The 19,510-nt window shown below is 38.6% G+C and overlaps 4 protein-coding genes across 4 annotated transcripts; all 4 read right to left on the bottom strand.

Moving 5' to 3' along the window:
* Positions 1-400: 400 nt before the first annotated feature.
* On the bottom strand, positions 401-1,572 carry LOC310961987 (gap junction Cx32.2 protein-like; the record flags this gene model as incomplete). Its single annotated transcript, XM_083934313.1, has 2 exons — positions 401-1,060; positions 1,444-1,572. The coding sequence occupies 2 exons, from the start codon at positions 1,570-1,572 to the stop codon at positions 401-403; spliced, it is 789 nt and encodes a 262-aa protein (XP_083790439.1).
* A 2,110-nt stretch (positions 1,573-3,682) lies between these two features.
* Positions 3,683-4,732, bottom strand: LOC310962183 (gap junction Cx32.2 protein; the record flags this gene model as incomplete). The annotated part of the gene is made up of 2 exons (XM_083934566.1): positions 3,683-3,697; positions 3,872-4,732. 2 exons carry the CDS (start codon positions 4,730-4,732, stop codon positions 3,683-3,685), a joined length of 876 nt encoding a protein of 291 aa, XP_083790692.1.
* Positions 4,733-7,628: 2,896 nt separating this feature from the next.
* On the bottom strand, positions 7,629-10,591 carry gja11 (gap junction protein, alpha 11; the record flags this gene model as incomplete). Its single annotated transcript, XM_083934565.1, has 3 exons — positions 7,629-8,225; positions 9,233-9,418; positions 10,463-10,591. The coding sequence occupies 3 exons, from the start codon at positions 10,589-10,591 to the stop codon at positions 7,629-7,631; spliced, it is 912 nt and encodes a 303-aa protein (XP_083790691.1).
* Positions 10,592-12,878: 2,287 nt separating this feature from the next.
* On the bottom strand, positions 12,879-18,920 carry hsdl1 (hydroxysteroid dehydrogenase like 1). The gene is made up of 5 exons (XM_083934312.1): positions 18,539-18,920; positions 16,633-17,075; positions 16,395-16,478; positions 15,390-15,524; positions 12,879-15,226 (listed from the first exon to the last, which is right to left on the bottom strand). Exons 1-5 carry the CDS (start codon positions 18,756-18,758, stop codon positions 15,149-15,151), a joined length of 960 nt encoding a protein of 319 aa, XP_083790438.1. The 5' UTR covers positions 18,759-18,920; the 3' UTR covers positions 12,879-15,148.
* Between the last annotated feature and the right edge of the window lie 590 nt (positions 18,921-19,510).

Raw genomic sequence — 19,510 nt, 5'->3', positions numbered from 1 at the left:
AACAAAAGCAAACAAAAAAAGCTAAGATGCATTTTGAAATAAGCTTTAATAAACTTTTATTTTTAATTTTTTTACAATCAATTAGAAACACAAGGGAAATGCAGTCATATTAAAATACAAAACACGAAACAAATGCTTTCTTGTTAAACTATTTACAGTCCTGTGATACAATATCATATATTGTATTATTCTTGTGCATTTAAAAATATTGCAGTGTAGCTCTCCATAAAGAGTCTACAAAGGTCTCCAAATTTTCATTTTCAGGAAGTCTAGAGCATCACACAAATAAATAACTCTAAGTGTAGTTTTACACAAGTGGGCCGTGGTCTCATTTCACACACAGTTTTAGTTACTACTATGCAACTGTTACCATTTCCACATTCGATCTAAATGGCATTCTTCAGGCTGTGCTGTGGCTGGCATCATGGAGGCCGAGTTTCTGGTTTTTCATCAGACTGTCACCATTAAAACGCGGGTGAAGGGCAATAGCACCAACCGGCTCTGTTTTAGACTTTCGTCTGGATGAGCGAGAACAGGCCAGGTAGAAGATCTCCATTACGTTTAGTAGAAGAGAGATGCAGGACACTACAAGCATGAAGAGGATGAAGATGGTCTTCTCGGTTGGCCGAGACATGTAGCACTCTACTGTAAAGGGACAGGGGGCTCGGGAGCAGGCGATTCTTGGGATCATGATGAACCCGTACAGATAATACTGCCCCACAATGAACGCTACCTCCAGAAGGATTCTGAAAAATATGGAGGTCATGTAGTTTCCCAGCAGGTTACCTTTTATCTGGACGTGGCCTTTGTCGTCAGAGTACTTTGGAACCTTGATGGTTTCACTCCCGACGAGAGTCTTCATACGTTCTCTCATCTTATTTTCTTTGTGGATAACATGGACCACATGACCGAGGTAGATCAGTGTTGGTGTTGACACGAAGATGATCTGGAGGACCCAGAATCGAATGTGCGAGATTGGGAAGGCGTGGTCATAGCAGACGTTCTTGCAACCAGGCTGTTTGGTGTTACATATCATATTTGACTGTTCATCCCCCCATACCTGTAATGATCAGATGAGAAATCAATATCATTACACAGCAAAGGGAGTGCTAAGTTACTTTTATGACACAGATGCATTTTATTTAGCTCATAGCTCAAATCTTTTATAACTGAGGTGTCGTTATCGAGGTCCATTGGAGAATTGTGCTAATAATGACTAAATAATAAACAAGAAACCACCAGGCCCTGTGAGTCTTAATATAATTATAAAACCTGATTGTTAGAAATTTGAATCCTGTTGCTCAGGATCTGTGGACTTCATTATGGCCACCAGAGGGTACTATTTCACTTTAAAGCTTTTTAGCATGTCATAAAAGTAATACGTTTATCAGTTTGGTATAATAACTACAAAAAGAAATAAAGTATGAAGAAACAGAAGGAGACCTTCTCTGCTCCGGCTCCAAGGATCATGATCCTGAAGATGAAAAGCACACTGAGCCAGACCTTCCCGATGACAGTGGAGTGGGACTGGACCTTGTTTAGTAGAGTGGACAGGAAACCCAACTCTCCCATGGTCTCTGATCTGATGACCAGAAGTGGATACAAATGATAATTTAGACAAAAACTTTATTTTAAATCATCATTAATGACGGGGTTTTACTCATTTAGCTATTATATATATAGTAACAATGTTTACTAATTACCCCACAACTTCAAAAAGTGTTACATAGCAACTATTAAGTTCAGAAGAAATGAAGTAGAGGGCGATGGAAACTCAGTCACCCACGATTATTTGCACAATAGTCTCTAAATGTTTCGGCAGGTCGTGGTTAAGTTATAAGAGTCACCCGGTGGGTAAAACATCGACAACAGTAAGAGAGTCTGTTTTGCTCAGGAGACACAATCACTTGTTGTAGAAACCCTAATCTACAGTGCAGTATAATACTGTATGTTAAGAACGTAAAGAGGGAGCTGTAAAATCCATTACATAACAATGACTTATCTTAAATGATCTTACTATATGTGCTTAGATGCAATGATGATAGGAGAAGAATTTATATTCCACAGATGTTTCTATGCGCTGCTGCATCATCATCTTTTAATATATGTAATAAGAAAAAGCACTTCAGTGTGTTTTGTGTATCTAGTTAATTTTGCAATAAAAATTGGTGTATATAAGCATCACTATGAGTTCTAAACTATAAAGAAAATGTAGGTAACATAGATAACACATATTTTTTTTACCCTTATCCACTTATACTAACACACTACGCCGAAGTCAGAGCATACTCATAATAATAGATGCCGATTTCCATCACAATATACCTTTGTAGTTGAGGTTGAAAAGTAAAAACACAATTCAATTTAAGTTTGAATTCATGAAATTATATATATATATAGTTGTATATTGTAATAAGTACATGTACACCTTACCTTTGAATTTAAGTGCAGACAAACAGACCGATCACCAGCTGTGGAGATGAATGATTGAGAGCCCAGTGAACCAAAGCAAACCTGTCCTACGGTACCTTGAACTTTAGATTAGATGAAACTGCGCAACATGTGTGAGCTGTCACGTTGTCTTGACATCTGGAAATGATAAATCTAAAGTGGCCAATTTTGGCCCGAGCACTCACAAGATTATACCGGTTAATGATTCGTAGTGCTATACACCAAATTCTTGTGCTCATGATTTTTCTCTTTTATGACATGGTGTGTTTTTTGCATCGATGCTGACACAACAAAAGTAAGTCCCAAGCTACTCCCCATTTTGGATTTATGTTTGTCATTTGATAACCATGGGGCACACTTACAACAACACCTGTGCAGACTGATGCAATCCAGGGCAGTTAGCTAATCACATTGATTATTTGTTGAAACTGTGTCAACAGAAAGTTTTATTTTTTGTTTTCCGCTGTGTTATTTACACAAAGGTTGAACAAACTGAGCAAATCTAATATTTTCAACTCCACAATGCTTTTTTTTTCTTAGGAATTTTGTATTGAAGTGCAAAATGTTCCAGGTCTTCGTGATCCCTGTAGGTTTTATGGATCTATGGTGTCCCCTTAATATATATCTAATACTGTCCATCTGATATGTCCTTAGCCTTATTTGAACTCATTTAAATTTGCTCTTGAATCAGTGGTGGTGGCTAATATCTGTCAGTCTATCAGCCACTCCCTATTCTAAAGTATACACTATTATAAAGTTGCACAACTAATCAATAAGTCACTCATCGCCAGAGAATGTATTGGCAGCAATTTTACTAATCGAATAATCATAAAAGTCAATTTTAAGCAAAAATATCAGAAAAGAAATCACTGGTTTTAGCTTCTCCAAATTTTCAATTTCTTTTCCCTTTTTTTTGTGATATTAATCTGAATAACTTTGGGTTTTTGACAAAATTTGACAGATCTGGGTGGCTGTGACAGACTTTTTCCTCAATTTTATGGACCAAACATTTAATCAGTGAGTTGAGAAAATAACCTGTCATTAATCTGTGATGAAAATAATCATTAGTTGCTGCTATAAATGTCAATCATGCTCTTTGAAGGTGTTTGAGTTTGAATTGTGTGTAAAGCATAACTAAAACTAAAAATAATAATATATTCATGAAACATTGTTTTTATCCAACTTCAGTCGTTTATTAAAAACAGTACAGCACAGAAAACATCTACCATTTTCAGTAGAAAAACACCTGGATAGTGAACATGGCAATAATTTACAGGGCACATTCAAAAACTGGGCACAGTTAAAACTCTGCTCATTAATTTTGAAATGAGTGTCATAGAACATAAATACATTATCAGTATTGCACACTTTCCATTATTAGATTTCCTGTTAAATAATACAAACTTAATCTAAATCCAACAAAGTGGCCCCGAAAAATTAGTCGTTTCTCCTCTTTGGCCCCGTCCAGGCTTCCACCGATACTCTGGCTGGTCTCTAGCTCCATGTTAAGCTTGTTCTGCTTGAGTGTGTCCTGTGAAGTTGGCCATCTGGGACCTGACAGGCTGGCAGGGTTTTCCGCTGAAGTGACCTTGTGAGTGCGAGCCTTGGACCCACATCTGACTCTGGTACAAATCAGGTAGAACACTTCGATGAAGTTGAGGACAAGGGAGACGCAGGCCACTACCAGCATAAAGATGATAAAGATGGTCTTCTCTGTGGGTCGGGACATGTAGCACTCCACGGTGAAGGGACAGGGTTTCTTAGAGCAGGGAAACATGGGGACCATGATGAAACCGTACAGGTAGTACTGACCCACTATGAAGGCACCCTCGATGATGATCTTGACTATGAGCTGGGTCAGGTAACTCCCCAGCAGGTTCCCCTTGATCTTCACCTTCCCCTTGTCGTCCGTGTATTTGGGCCGTTTAAGCTGGGTGCCTCCGGGGCTCAACAGCTGCTCCCTCAGTTTGTTCTCCTTGTGAATGATGTGCAGAGCATGGCCTAGGTAGACCAGCGTTGGCGTGGAGACAAAGATGATCTGGAGGACCCAGAAGCGAATGTGTGAGATGGGGAAGGTCCAGTCGTAGCAGACGTTCTCACAACCAGGTTGCTGAGTGTTACAGATGAAACCCGACTGCTCGTCGCCCCAGACGCTCTCGGCACCTGCACCCAAAACCATGATCCTGAAGAGGAAGAGGACGCTCATCCAGATCTTCCCGATCACTGTGGAGTGGGAGTTGACCTTTTCCAGCAAGCCCGACAGAAATCCCCAGTCTCCCATCTTTATCGGTGGTGTTCAGTTACTGATCTGTAATAAACAGATGAAAAGAAATCCTCATGAGCTAATAAATTCAACAAGCTTCAAATTTAGTTTGCTAAACCACACCTCATGTACTAAACCATTAACTTAGTCTCCAATCAATATGCTGTTGCTTGAAGAAAGACACTCATTGTTCTTTTCTAATTAAGATAAATCATTATTTCTCTTCCTGAACTTGACTTCTTGGGAAGTAACAGGATATCAGAGCCCTGTGAACCCTGAGCTGGTTGGTCAATATTTTCCTAAAATAATCATTGGTAAAAAGTTTTGAACGGAAGACTCACTGGCATTATACTAACGAGGCATGTAAAGACTCTGCTAAAGACAAAAAACTATGACAGTAGAGAAAAACGGGAGAGAAAAAAGGTGCTTTTCCATTGTAAATGTAACTTTATAAAACTTAAATCAATATTCTTTTGGTTAAAATAAAAATGTTCAAAAATGTGTCTTGAAGGCAAAACTGGAAGGAAAACATGAAAAGCGATCTCACATCATTATTAGTTATTTTAATACTGACAATGTCATTAACATTCAAAAGTAAAAAAAAAAAAATCACTTTCTATATATAACATACTCTATATTTCCTTCTGTATAGTGTTCTTAACAAATATTTACTCACATTATTTAAAAATGCGTCAAATGATTAGTTATCTGTAGCGGAGAAGAATAATCGTTGCATCTTACCTGTTGACCCGGTCAGAAAGGACTGTCTGTGGCTTCGACAGCTCGCTGAGTTTAAAGTTGGACCTTGGAGTTGCTGAGGACACCATGAGGACTGATGGGAGCTCACATTGCGTAACACACACATCTGGCTTTAAATGTCACGTTGTACCCGTCAGCAAAGGAGAGCAGAAAAAGTTGATGAAAGACAAGAACGTGTAATAATTGACAGGTGTTCACTATCTCAGTTAAATAGCCTTGACTTTTTGAAAATAAACAGAAAAGCAGGGATACATAGAACTGCTGCTCATTTGAAATACTCTGCATGTATTTGACTTGGTTTATAATAGTTACGTTCTTCCATCTGGGGCCAATTAATATAGACATACTGAAACACTTCCTTGACTTTGTCATAAATAAGTAATCTACTGGTGCAACAGGTGCATTTTTATCTGGTTTGACTGACAGTATTGTTCACCTCCACCTGGCTAATTTTGAGCCAATGTTAAAAATCCCAAATAAACCATTTTTGCACAGTCTGTGAAAAAAATTATGCCCTAGGTTTGAGACATTTAAATGAAGGGGAAGTTTTACTTAAAATACTATATCTCATTACTCTGACTTAAAGTAGAAGTAATACCTACAAAACACATAAAGAAATAGTTAAACATATAGAAATAGAATAGATATAGTCCACTTTTTGCTGAGAGTTGAGGAGAAATTATACTGTCCGGTCTGCAAGAGTGCAAGCGTCTGCTAGGGTCTGACGTACGTAAATGTTGTCATCAGAGAGTGAACAGTACACATAGGCTCCGTGCGGAAATGCATGTACTGCCAATTTTGTTTGACCACGTGGACTTCCATTTTGGAAAAAGGTGCAGCCACTACGCTGCAAGTGGCGGCTTAACGAGCTACTGTGCATGTGTAGAACTCGTCCTCCAAGCAGATGGTATACATGGAGTACGTTGCGTCTGTGGTATCTGCAGCTGTCTGTGTACTTGTCTACTTTGGGAGATTAATTAAGTCTTTAGATGGTAAGTTAGATACCATTCTTATGTCTGTATGCTAAATATGAAGCTATGGCTAGTTAGCGTATAGCATAGCAGAAGATCCATCTAATGTAGACCCAAGAAATACTCCAATAAAGATACTGTATAGTAAGCCTGCTTGAAGCCACAGCTCCACATTTTTATCCTTTAGATTTGTGTACAGGGTTAAACTACTGAAATATAACCTGCTACATATTTAGCTTTAGAGGTGCTGGTAGGCTCAGTTGTTACCGAACTAGCCGAACCTCCTCGTTAATGGTATTTATGCTAAGTCAGGCTAAAGTCCAAGCTGAGTGTATTTCCTGAAGCCATTTCTGTAAAAATACCCCAAATGATAGAAATATGGAACATGTATATTTGCTGTACCTGTTAATAATCTAACACTATCATGAACAAATGATTTGAGGAATAAAATATTTGGCAATATGCTTAAAAGGAGCAACATATTTTATTTCATATACACCCGGATGGTTCACATAATCTCAGGGGCTTATTAATGATTGCAAAGAGTAAGTGCACTAACAGAGGATTATTTCAGCACACAATGAACTGCCTGCTTTGTATGCATTTTAGTAATTGTAGTTCTTTTATATGCATGCTTGTTATAAATAAAAGATTCAGGCTGTGCTCAATATGAAAACCCTTGGTGAAATTCACACGCAGATAAATATACATATGAGAGGTTTATTGAATCAGAAAGAACTCTGATTCAAAAATCATTTCAAGAAAGAACCTTTAGCAAAATCAGTCATTAAATAGACTATAGAAAAGCTTTTTATTTGTATTAGGTCACAAAAGTCATTTTAGGCAACATTTCGTATGTGACTGACTCCTGTTTACAGAAGCTGGCTGCTCCCCCTTCTCCCTCCATCTTTATTTACTGCACACACACACACACACACACACACACAAACACACACACACACACACACACACACACACACACACACACACACACACACACACACACACACACACACACACACACACACACACACACACACACACACACACACACACACACACACACACACACACACACACACACACACACACACACACACACACACACCTTTCCTCAGCCAAAGCACACAAATACTAGAACTTTGAAGAATTTGACACTTCCAACCCATCACTGCCTCCATGCCTCAGATGCGAACCTCCCCTCCCATGTTGTTGACTTCAGGCGACACATTCTTAGCAGCCTTGTTGACCCCGTTGACCCCTAACTTCCGTCCTTGGAGCTCCATCTCCAGGTTGACACAGTTTTGGAGCATCTCGTCTCGGCTTTTAAAAGCTTTCCTTTCTGAAGGTGGAGGAGTCACTGGGGTCACGGTGTAATCCTGCCTCCTCGCCATGCACTCCTTCACAGCTTTCACACACAGGTAGAACAGCTCAATCACACTGAGGACAAGGGAGACAATCGCCGCCACCAGCATGAACCAGATGATGATCGACTTCTCCGTAGGCCTGGACAGGAAGCAGTCCACTTTGTGAGGACATGGGAACCGGGTGCAGACGTAGCGAGTCTGGAGGGTGAAGCCGTAAAGAAAGTACTGACCTACGATGAACACAATTTCCAGGATTATCTTGGCCACGAGATGGAGGACATAACTGCGTAGTAGACGGCCGCGGATGCTGATCTTGCCAGTGCTCTTGGTGTACTTGGGAACTTTGCAGGCCCTCCTGAGGAACAGACTGGCCTGGTCATCCGACTCAGCCTGCTTCTTTATCCTCTCCTTCATCTTGGATTGAGAGAACAAGGAAACACAGTTGGACATTCAGATTTAGAGGCAATGCAGATGTTTTGCAAAAAATTAGGTAAAAGAATCCAGATGGATGCAAAACACTTCATTTATGAGATATAAACTCACTTAATTTCACAGCTTTGCCACAATATTCATAAATGTTTCCCTCCTTGAAACGTCAGACCCCTTGGAGTTCAATAAATATATACAATACATACATAATAAAAGATTTATTAACCCCAACAAGGCATTGTTCTCACTTAAGCTCAGGTAGCTACGAAAAGCATAATTAACTGTTAATAAATGCATAATAATGTGTTTCTAAGTGCATAATAATGTCTTATCAAGTCTTATAGAAAATAAACATGTTTATAACAGTTCTTAACACATATAATCTTCTCAAAATATAATTGGCATGTTATAAGGACTGATATGGCCCTTATTGCCTATTAACTAACACTTATTACAAGGAGCTCTAAATATAAGGAAAATATAAAATATAAGCCTGTGGGCTATCAGCAAATATGTTGATCAAGATGAAGGGAAGTAGTAGTAAGAGAAGGAGTAGTTTCAGAAGTTTTACGGAAATGTTGATACTTAAAAACTTCTGCTTATTGTGATTCCTTAAAACCAAAGGAAGATAAGCAGACACATAAACTGTGTTTAATAACTAAACCACCTTTTAAGCCCACAAGAATTGAGATATGGGTGCTGAAAAATAATTTGGGATAAGTATCAGTTTAAAGCTGCATTATTCAATCTCTGGCCACTAGGGGGCAGAAAAACTAGAAGCAGCTGGGTTGATGAAAGGGGCTCTAGACTCAACCATACAGTAAATATACAGTATGTGTTAAAATAAGCTAAATATGAGTAGTAGAGTTTGTGATAATTTTATGTGGGTTTGGAAGTATTACACTTTTACATTACTGGCCCATGCTCCTGCCACCACAGGTGTGGCCTAACTGACAAAACGTTGTCATACTACACCCACTGCAGCGGCACACCTTCTTCTCTATGTGGAGCACATGAAGGACGTGACCAAGGTACAGCAGCTTCGGAGTTGCCACAGCAATAATCTGAAGGACCCAAAAGCGAACATGGGAGATGGGGAAGGCGAGGTCGTAGCAGACGTTCTCACAGCCGGGCTGCTGAGTGTTGCAGACAAAGTCGGACTGCTCATCGCCCCACACCTAGAGAAAGATCAGAGAAAGAGATGATGCATAATGCTACATACTTCAGAGAATATGGGTACAATGGACTGTGTTTACTGCCCTGTACCTCACCTTTCTGAAAATGAATGTTCATGTGCATGGGCAGATTATGATATGTGGTGTATGATATAAGGGTCCCTGGGCAGGCCCCACCAGATATAAGAGGAAAATACAGACTTTGAAATCCTTTTGCCGCTTTTAGGTCTTTTCGTGTCTCTTTGTAGTGGTTTTGTGTTTTTTTTGTAGTCATTTTGTGTCTCTTTGTAGTCATTTTGTTTTTTGTGGTCTTTTTATATCTTTTTGTGGCCTTTTTGTGTCCCTTTGTAGTCATGTGTGTCTCTTTGTAGTAATTTTGTGTCTGTTTGTGGTCTTTTTGTGGTCTTTTTGTGTTTCTTTGTAGTCATTTTGTTTCTTTGTGGTCTTTTTGTATCTTTTTGTGGTCTTTTAGTGTCTCTTTGTAGTCATTTGTGTCTCTTTGTAGTCATGTGTGTCTCTTTGTAGTCACTTTGTGTCTGTTTGTGGTCTTTTTGTGGTCTTTTTGTGTCTTTGTAGTCATTTGTGTTTCTTTGTAGTCATTTTGTGTCTCTTTGTGGTCTTTTTGTGTCTCTTTGTAGTCCTTAAGTGTCTCTTTGTGGTGGTTTTGTGTTTCTTTTTAGTCATTTTGTACCTTTTTGCGGTCTTTTTGTGTCTCTTTGTAGTCATTTGTGTCTCTTTTTAGTCATTTTGTGTCTCTTTGTAGTCATTTTGTTTCTTTGTGGTCTTTTTGAATCTTTTTGTGGTCTTTTAGTGTCTCTTTGTAGTCATTTGTGTCTCATTGTGGTCATTTCGTGTCTCTTTGTAGTCATTTTGTGTCTTTGTGGTCTTTTTGTATCTTTTTGTGGTCTTTTAGTGTCTCTTTGTAGTCATTTGTGTCTCATTGTGGTCATTTTGTGTCTCTTTGTAGTATTTTTATGTCTCTGTAATGCCAGTTTCGGTGTTTTCGTGTGTGTGTGTGTGTTTGAAATGGTGAATATATGACCAGACCTTCTCAGCGCCGGTGCGCAGGACCAGTATGCGGAAGACAAACAGCACGGTGAGCCAGACCTTGCCGATCACAGTGGAGTGGCTCTGCACTTTATCCAGCAGGCGGCCCAGCAGATCCCATTCACCCATTTCAGTCGCCAGTTGTCCTACTTTCTGATGAACACGACAATGATCCATTATGACTTAGAAAGATCATATCTGAAGGTATGGTTGCCTTATTTGGAATTATATAAACTAGAGAGAGTATATATAATTCCAAATCATACAAAAGGTGGTACAGAAGTCATGGTAGTCGGAACAGGCAGGCTTTCTCACAAGGACAAACTTTATCATTTCTCGCAGACTAGAGGCCACGGCTACTGATTCTGAGTCTCCAAAACATACTTATCTGCTGAAAACCAAGACCTTAACCTTGGTTAACCCAAATCATCGGCATCTTAATAAAAAAGAGCTCAACCACTGACAAGTAGGGATTGACCTGCCAGCTGCTAAGTTTATGCTCTAAGTATTCTTAGGTTTTTTTTTGGCTTACATTTTTCTTATTGTTCATTTCTGTTGATTGAGTCAGAATAACTTTTTGTAAAGCATTCACATAAAAGTCCCACATTTCTACGCAGTTTGGTAGCTGTAGTTTAATTTCATAGACTTCAAATGGATACAGTCACACTTTTTTTCATTAAATGATTGCCATATCCACTACATAGCTCCACTTTTTGAGCTAAGGTATGCATGAGTTAAAGTATGCATTCCTGTCAGATGTCATACATATTCATCTTTTTTTTCAAAATGTGCATGATACAGATAAGTTTTGCTGTAGTATCGTATAACATCAACTTCTTCCAGTCCATGTACGATATCACATCAAGGTAAAAACTTGGAGAATAGAAATGTTATTTTAAAAAACTAAATCAACTTACCGGTTGAACAAAGCCACAGAGAAAAAGGTGGATTAAGAGAGCGAGGTCTCAGGAGCACAACGGAGAGAGTGAATGAAGAAGAGGCTGTTCCTTCATCGTCTCTTTGGCGTCTTATCTTGAAGGACACCATCCTAACCACAACATGGAACCTAACGCTGAATCTGAGTGGCTGGTAAAAGCCTTGTTTTGTCCTGTTATTTTATATCTTACGGCACTTTTGCTTCATTGGACAGGGGGCAGAAAGAAAGGGATGACATGCACTGTTCTCAACCAACTCATCGACTTTTAATATAATGTATACACATGGTTGACAAATTCTATAGAACTGAATAAATAAGTGGGGAAACAGATGCAGATACTAAAATGTTTGATGAGAATGAAAATGATGTTATTCAACCCTAGAGCTGAAAACCTAAGGACTATTTTGGACCGATGTGTTTGAAGGCATGTTTCACTACCATGAAAACACCAAATAAGGGAATATTATTTGGAAGAAAGTCCTACAGACTTGAAGAAGGAGTTCTGGCAGCTTGTGGTGGCCTTACCTTACTGAGGCAAAAGTAGATAAAGTGGCTTTCCACACAGAAAACAACTGTTCTTATAAAAAAAAAAACATTAACTCATTCACTGGAATTTCTTTTTTCCCCTGTGTTCTTGTCCCTGATGATTTAAAATTTGATATTCACCCGTCGGCTATTTTCTAAATCACAATAAAAATAAATGGATGCACGTTGGGAGTTGTTTTTGTACTTTGAATGTAAATAAAGTGCAGGGCATAACATGATTCAAAATAGCATGTTCATGAAAAAAAGTGTGTCTAGAAAAGCCTAGTAAACACTTAGATAGATGCCTCATGGAAAAGATGAGTGAGGACAGCAGATGTTGAAACCTTGCCTTTATTTTAGCCACCTCATACCAAACCTTAACCACTGTTTAATTTGCCAAATGACAATTGATGTATATAAGGTTTATCTGATGAATATTATTGTTTGGTTACTGCCCCCTGGCCCCGGGCAAAGCATGCCGAATATACCTTCACTGTATTATCTAATTCTTGTAGACATTTACTGAACTCCTGGCTTTGTGTTTGTCCCCGTTTGTTCTGTAGCAGTCTGCACCTCACATGTGTTCAGGTTTACAAACAGCCTGTGACCCGGCTGATCAGAAAAGGGGTCGCAGGGTAGTCGGCATGGTGACTGTCCACGTAAATGATTTACACCATCCTGACGATTTAAGAGAAAAACCTTCAGCATATAGATCAATCAACTTTTCATATAAAAGAAACACCTACCAGTCAAATAAAGGACTAATCTTCAAAGACACACACTGAATGCTGACACACACTAAAGGACAGGACAGTAAAAGAATAGACAAAGAATTTTATTGTGCGATGATGACACATATATTTAAGTTAACAGTATATTTTGTACTGTGTAAGTAACCAGTGAAGACAATATATCTGAAACTGGTTACATTTCTTAATATAAATACGAGCAATGTCTACATATAGCTTGAATATAGTTTCTCAACAAAATACAACCTCTCAATCTCACTGGTCAGCACATTTCAGATCCACTCCTGGAGTCGCTTGAATGTTGTACTCTTAAGCAATGACACCTAAAGCTATTATCCCCCCCCACATGTATAACACCCAACAGCACATCTTGGTTTTATCTGAACTCTGTCTTCAATTTGACCAAGAAGCTAAATCAGTTAAATAAGTTGTATTCACACCGCAATAAGATATTCAGATTTATACTTGCTTTGGTCACAATTTTGAGTTTTTTTCACCCTCAGTTACTGTAACATGTTTGGATTGAGTTATTGGTCAAAATGACACTTTAGGGCGCACTCACATTGTCCGTTTATACCGTGCCCAAGCACGCTTCACAGCTAAAGTCTAGTTCGTTTGACCAGTGTGAGTGCAACTGTACCGTGCCCAGGTACGGCGTGTTTGGCAGCCGCAGCCCGGTTGAGAGAGGTGGGCTTTAGTAAAGCATGGATGTACATGTACAGGCACAAGTATGCGCACGTGTAAGAGCATGAGCGCGAGCATTGACGGCGATCCTGATGTCTATTTATATGCGAATATTCCCCGCAACAGACATTTAAAAAGATGCGCTGAACGGTTTGCGGTGGTGTGATGCGGAGGTGAAGTGTTTACTGCAGATTTGGTCCCACGAAAATATTCAAAAACAGTCGGACAAAACTAAATCTCTGAGGGGTGATGGATTATAAATAATATACGTTAGAGCCGTGGCCCGGATCAATTCAAGTAATGTGAGTACTTGCGGGCCTGGGCCGCGGGGGAAGAGGGAGGTAGGGCACAAGTGGACAGTGTGTGCGCACCCTTTGTTAGTGTTGGATAATGTAACTTTTCTCAATAAAACATTTATACATTTAGATTATTCTTGGAAGTACTCTACAGTATGACATCAGTCTGTCTCTATTAGGCCAAATAATGTGGGGTTTGTTCTTTGTGTAATGCCATATACTTGTGCCATATACAGCAGGTGAGGTCAGTGCTAGACAGAACTGGCGAGTAAAAACAACAGCAGATAAGACTCTAAAAAACAAAACATAAACACAATGAACATCAGAGCGTATGTAACACAAACCCTTTCCATAATGTTACATTACACAGGATACAGGCTAATACAGATGCGGTCTCGGAGATCAAAAATGAAATTTATGTTGTTATGATTTGATTTAAAGGTTGCATATTGCTTTATTATTGTTGTTTTTATATGTTTCATTTCAGGTGAGGTGCTTGATCTCCACTGCACTTTTATACTGAACTCTTTGTATTTCAGTGTGCAAGTTTCTTTATAAATACATAGAAAAATAAAATCATTTGACATTCAGCTTTAAAGTAATGAACCATGCCTTTATGATCCATGTTGGCCGCCCACTGATTTGAAATTATTCCTTACGCAACAGTTTCATTGTTATAAAAGTCCAGGCACCAAACCAAAATGACGTAAGATTATTATGCACGAATGATAATCAACAAGTTTGCAATCCTGACTCAAAGTCACACCCAGTTTCACCATTAAGACAGGTATCATAAGGTTGTCTGCTTTGTGTCGTTCATTTAGGACTTCACAGATTGGACCTTAATACAGGAGAAATATATCATAGACAAAGACATATTCATTAATCCACTGCAGATATTGACACCAAATCAATAGAAGAACATGTCTTAACTACCAACCTTAAGTGAGCTTTAGAGTTTAACAGATTTAAACTAATTGCAGAAAAAACTAAAACTTTCCTTGACTCCAGTAACAAGAAGATCCAAAAACTACTGATGTGAATTGCTACGGTTTTATTGATACCGACGCTATTATCGATTCTGCTTATAAGCCCGATTCTTTATTGTGTCTCTTATTGATTCCTGATCAAATTTTTGTGTGAAAAAACAGTTTCATTTATTATTTCTGAGTCTGAACACAGTGTACACAGCTTTCTTTTTCATCAAGAAAGATTTCGACCTGCACGGACTAAATGTTATTATGACGCTTTGGACTGTTTCTTGCTCTCCACTGTTACTCGTAGTGTACTACATTTTAAGTTTAACTCAGCTTGTTTTGCACAACTGTCAGAAAAACATGCCGGCATTCATAAAAGAAATTAATAAGCTTGGAGGCATATGATTCTGGTTACTACTCAAATTTGTTATCGGCCCTCAACTGGAACCGGTTTTCGATTCCCACTCCTACCAGTAACTTTAGGTTTCGTATTTAGTGAAGAGAGGAGAGGTGAGCTCTTAGCTTGACTGATGACCGATGAGCACACGAGAGCCAAGAACCCAAATCCACTCAGGAATACATCTCATCAGTCCATACTGGGAAGAAATACAGCAGAAAGACACGGATCAGCATTCAGATATGTATTGCATTAATTCCTTTAGATCCTGCTCTCACAAGAGCAGGAAATCTATCAGTGACAGTGTAACTGAATAAGCGTTATTTATTACAAACGGACATCTTGACTTCTTTCGTGCTGACCTGCAGTGTGTGAGGCCAGTAGCCAGTGGTCCTATTAGAGACGTCCAGGGTGGAGACGGCGTGGCGGGCATACACCTCTGGCTTTGGCACAAACCAGCCCTGTCTGGATGATGGTGGTCGCTCACTTGAGGCTATCTGGGTACACAGAGACAGACATACTGTACATCAAGCAATTACATACACACTTACTCTATAGTCCATAATAATGACTGGAGTTCCAACAGTATGGGATTTTCAGGGTGCAAAACCTGTCAAAGAATATATCACTAAATGACATTATAATGGGACTAAAGGAATGATAACTGAGTGTTTTTTTTGGTTAAATAAACGCTTAATTATAACTTGAAACTTAGAACCGTTTTTAATGGAAGCATAAGTAAAAAGTCTCCATATTGAATATTAATACATTTTTTTCAATAGTGGAGATGAGAACTGTCACCTTTCTTTCTTTTAAATTTATTTTTGTAATATACATTTTTCTTTGGCTTTTACGCCTTTCATGCATTTTTTTAGTACAGATCACAAGACAATCCGGTTTAAATCTTCTGTTCTGACACAATGGTTACTGTTCTCTAATTTAGATCACTGTTTCTTTCACAAAATAAAGGTTTTTGTTGAAGTGCCATGGTTATTTAGCCACAGCTGATATTCTATCAAATTCTGAACAATAAAAAAGAACAATATTTTAGAATAAATCAAGCATTCATACCTTAATACTCTAATTTTGATCTCCAGTGTGTATATATAAATAATAATTTCTACTTTTATACTTATTTTTACGAATAAGCCAAAAGTATAATAAAAAAAATGTCTAAAGTTGTAAAATTTGGGATTTAAATCAGGAACCATCTAATCACAGAATGAAAAAATAAGTTTATGAATTTTACTGATCATTTGAAGCCAGTTTTCAGCGCTTGACACATTGTTTTTGATCGGTACTAAAAATGTAATAAGGTCCAGTACACAGTCCAACTGTACTTGTTATTGGTGGTATGAGGCATCTACCTTAAAAGGAATCAGACTTTGGACAAAGATCCCTTTGCCGCTGTACTCATGGTGAAGAGCTCTTGAGAATTGATCCAGGTAGCCCTGAAATATCAAGAGAAAAAAGGGTAAAAAGGATTATAACAGGATGGAAAAATGTTTTTTTAGTGGGCAAATTCTATGTTGTGGAAAAGATCAATAGCGGGTTCAGGTGTGTGTGTGTGTGAGAGAGAGAGAAATCCTCAATGTTTCGTCTCACAGTGGTGGCGGTGAGAGTCACTCTTCCAGGCAGCGGTCTGGAGCAAGCACCCGGTGATATATTGACCACAGCTCCTCTGCTGCGCTCCAGCATCCCCGGCAGCACCAACCGGGTCATCAGAGTAGCAACCGCAATGTTCTTATTCACCAAATCCAACAGGCCCTGCTCAGACATTTCAAACAGGCCTTGAGGGTAAGCCGAAGACTCCACACAGTTCACCAGGAAGCCGATATCTTTACCCCTCATGGCTTCTTTGATGGGCTTGCCGGCCGTCTGGTCCAAAGAGAAGTCAGCTAGGACGACAACAGTTTCCACTCCGTAGCTTTGGGAGAGGGACGCAGCGGCGTCTCTGACCGAGGTGTGGTCCTGAGTGACAAAGATAATGCTGATACCATGTCTGGCCAGCTCCTCTGCATAGGCTTTGGCCACCGGCTCTGATGCACCTGACAGGAGAGATGAAAGTCATCAATGAAAGTCATGTTAGGAAGAAATGAGGATATGCTACTGCAGAAAAACCACAGTATGGCCTCAAAACATTAGATAAGGTTTACTTTGTTGCTAAGCCTGTGCATTTCGCTTATTTATACATTTGATTCTTCAGAGATCTTTTATATTGTATTTCTATATTACTGTTTATATATGTCTGTGTGTAATGCTGCTGTTACACTGCAATTTCCCAGCTTGGGATCAATAAAGTATTTCTATTCTTTTCTTTTTTATTCTATTCTATATTCTCATTTGTCCAGAACTTAACCAAAATATTTAAAAAAACAACAATTTACCTGACAAACACATAACACATAATTTAATAAAAAAGTGAAATATGTCTAATATTGCTTGGTTCCAGCTTCTCAGATCTAGAATAAATATGCTGCTTTTCTCTGTTTTATAGATTACATATAGATCAATTGGTTGATTAAAGCACGAAATTAAAAAATGTCATCCTGGACATTTTCCCATATTTTATAGACTTAATGAATAACATTAATAAATACATTCATTATTTGCCGACCTTGTTAGTTGTCCTAGCAACGCTGGTGTAATACCCACATGTCATTATTTTGTGTGACAAAGAGTTGAATAACCAAAAATACTATTCATTTTACAGTTATAACAGACAAGTGTCACATTTGAGAAACCAAAAACAAGTGAATGTTTATTGGCATTTTTCTGCTCAATACATAACTTAAATATTTCATCAACTATCAAAACTGTTGGCAAATGAAAATGACAGTGTGGCCCACTTGGCGTAAGCATCTGGGAATTTTTTTTAAAAAGATAGATATTTTTAAGACAAACTACAGTTAGAGCTCGGTTGGAAACTTAAACGTGGTCATATTTTCAAATCTCTGTTAGCTTTTAGCACTCTCCGGTCTTAATGTATGGCCCTGTGGGGTCTTTTATAGCTTCTTTGAATTCTTGCGCTGTAACCTGTCAAAAAGGTTGTGATTCAATTTGCTGTCCTGTCTACATAATTTTAGATTTGGGTGATACTACAAAGTTCAGTGAAGAGTTCTATTTAGGGTTGCAACAAGGTTAATCTGCCATTATTGTCTTGATGAAGTAAGTAATCCTTTTATCTCTTAAGTGTCAGAAGCCCAAGATGACATGCAGATTTCGTGTTTTGTGCTACCAACAGTTGAATACCCAAATATATTCGTTTTACAATGTCAAAAAAAGAAAAGCAGCAAAGTGTCATATTTGAGAAGCTGAAAAAAACAAAAGCTTAGTATTGTGTGCTTGTAAAATAACTTTTGTGATTTGATGTCTAGATCTCACAGACAAAAGTAAAGGTAGTGAAATAAAACGCATCACACCGACTCTCCTCTCCCCTCTGTTACACGCACTTCCAGCACCATGCGCTCTCCTTGTTTCTGCAGTTATCACCTGCTGCATCCTTCCTTACCATAAACAACAGCCCAGTCACCAAATCTCTGGGCCAGCTTCTTGCTCGGGATCATTCTTGGCAGGAAATGCACCCTGACCAGCGTGCAGCAGTCTCTGAGCAGGATCACTGCCCTGCTGGCCGTGTAGAGAGCACCGACCAGGGCCAGGGTTTCAAAGTAAGGTCTACACGACCGAGAAATTTCTCTATACAAAAACTGAAAGCTGTCAACAGCCGCCATAGTGAACACTGTGATGCTGATGCTAACCTGTCAATAAAAGCGTATTCAGTAGATTTAACGTTGTGAATTGTCAAAGTAACGTTAACTAGTAAGTCAGACGTGTGAATAAAACGTGTTGCTGTTACTACATAGTAAATATGTGATGAAGTTAGCAGGTTTGTCTCCTACAGCACCCGGTAGACAGAGCAAAACATTGAGCCACGTGACCATGTGTTTCACTGGTGCTGCATTCATGACCACAAGAGAAAAAACGATGGAAGAGTTTTTAAGCTCAAGATACGCACATAAACAATCCTACACACAGTACAACGTGCATTGAAATTCGTTTTGTGGCAGCTTCAGAAACTCCTATTTAATAGAGAAAATACAACATAAATGACTATGGAGTGAAATAAAACAAGTTAAACTAAAAATTATGTTAAGTAATATATTTTACAACAAGAAACACAACAATGTAATGGTACATAAAAACATTTTAAATAGTAAACAGCAAACAATGACAGATTTAGTTTCAGTATAACTGCCACATATGACATATGCGATAAATGACAGGTGGATTGATATTCTGAGTTATAAATCAATGACATTGATTTGTTATTAAAGTTAACAACTAACCGATTGATATAATCAACTAATCCACACAAATAATGGTTGGATTTTGCTGTAGTTTCTGGATAGCAGATAATCATTTGTCGGCTTTCCTTGTCATATTTAACCCATATACAGTCTATGATTTAACCTTTAGTGTTGTG

Source organism: Echiichthys vipera (genome assembly GCF_963691815.1).
Source record: "Echiichthys vipera genome assembly, chromosome: 19".
Classification (NCBI taxonomy): Eukaryota; Metazoa; Chordata; class Actinopteri; order Perciformes; family Trachinidae; genus Echiichthys; species Echiichthys vipera.
The sequence above is the reverse complement of the archived record's forward strand: the minus strand, read 5'-3'. Positions and strand labels throughout refer to the sequence as shown.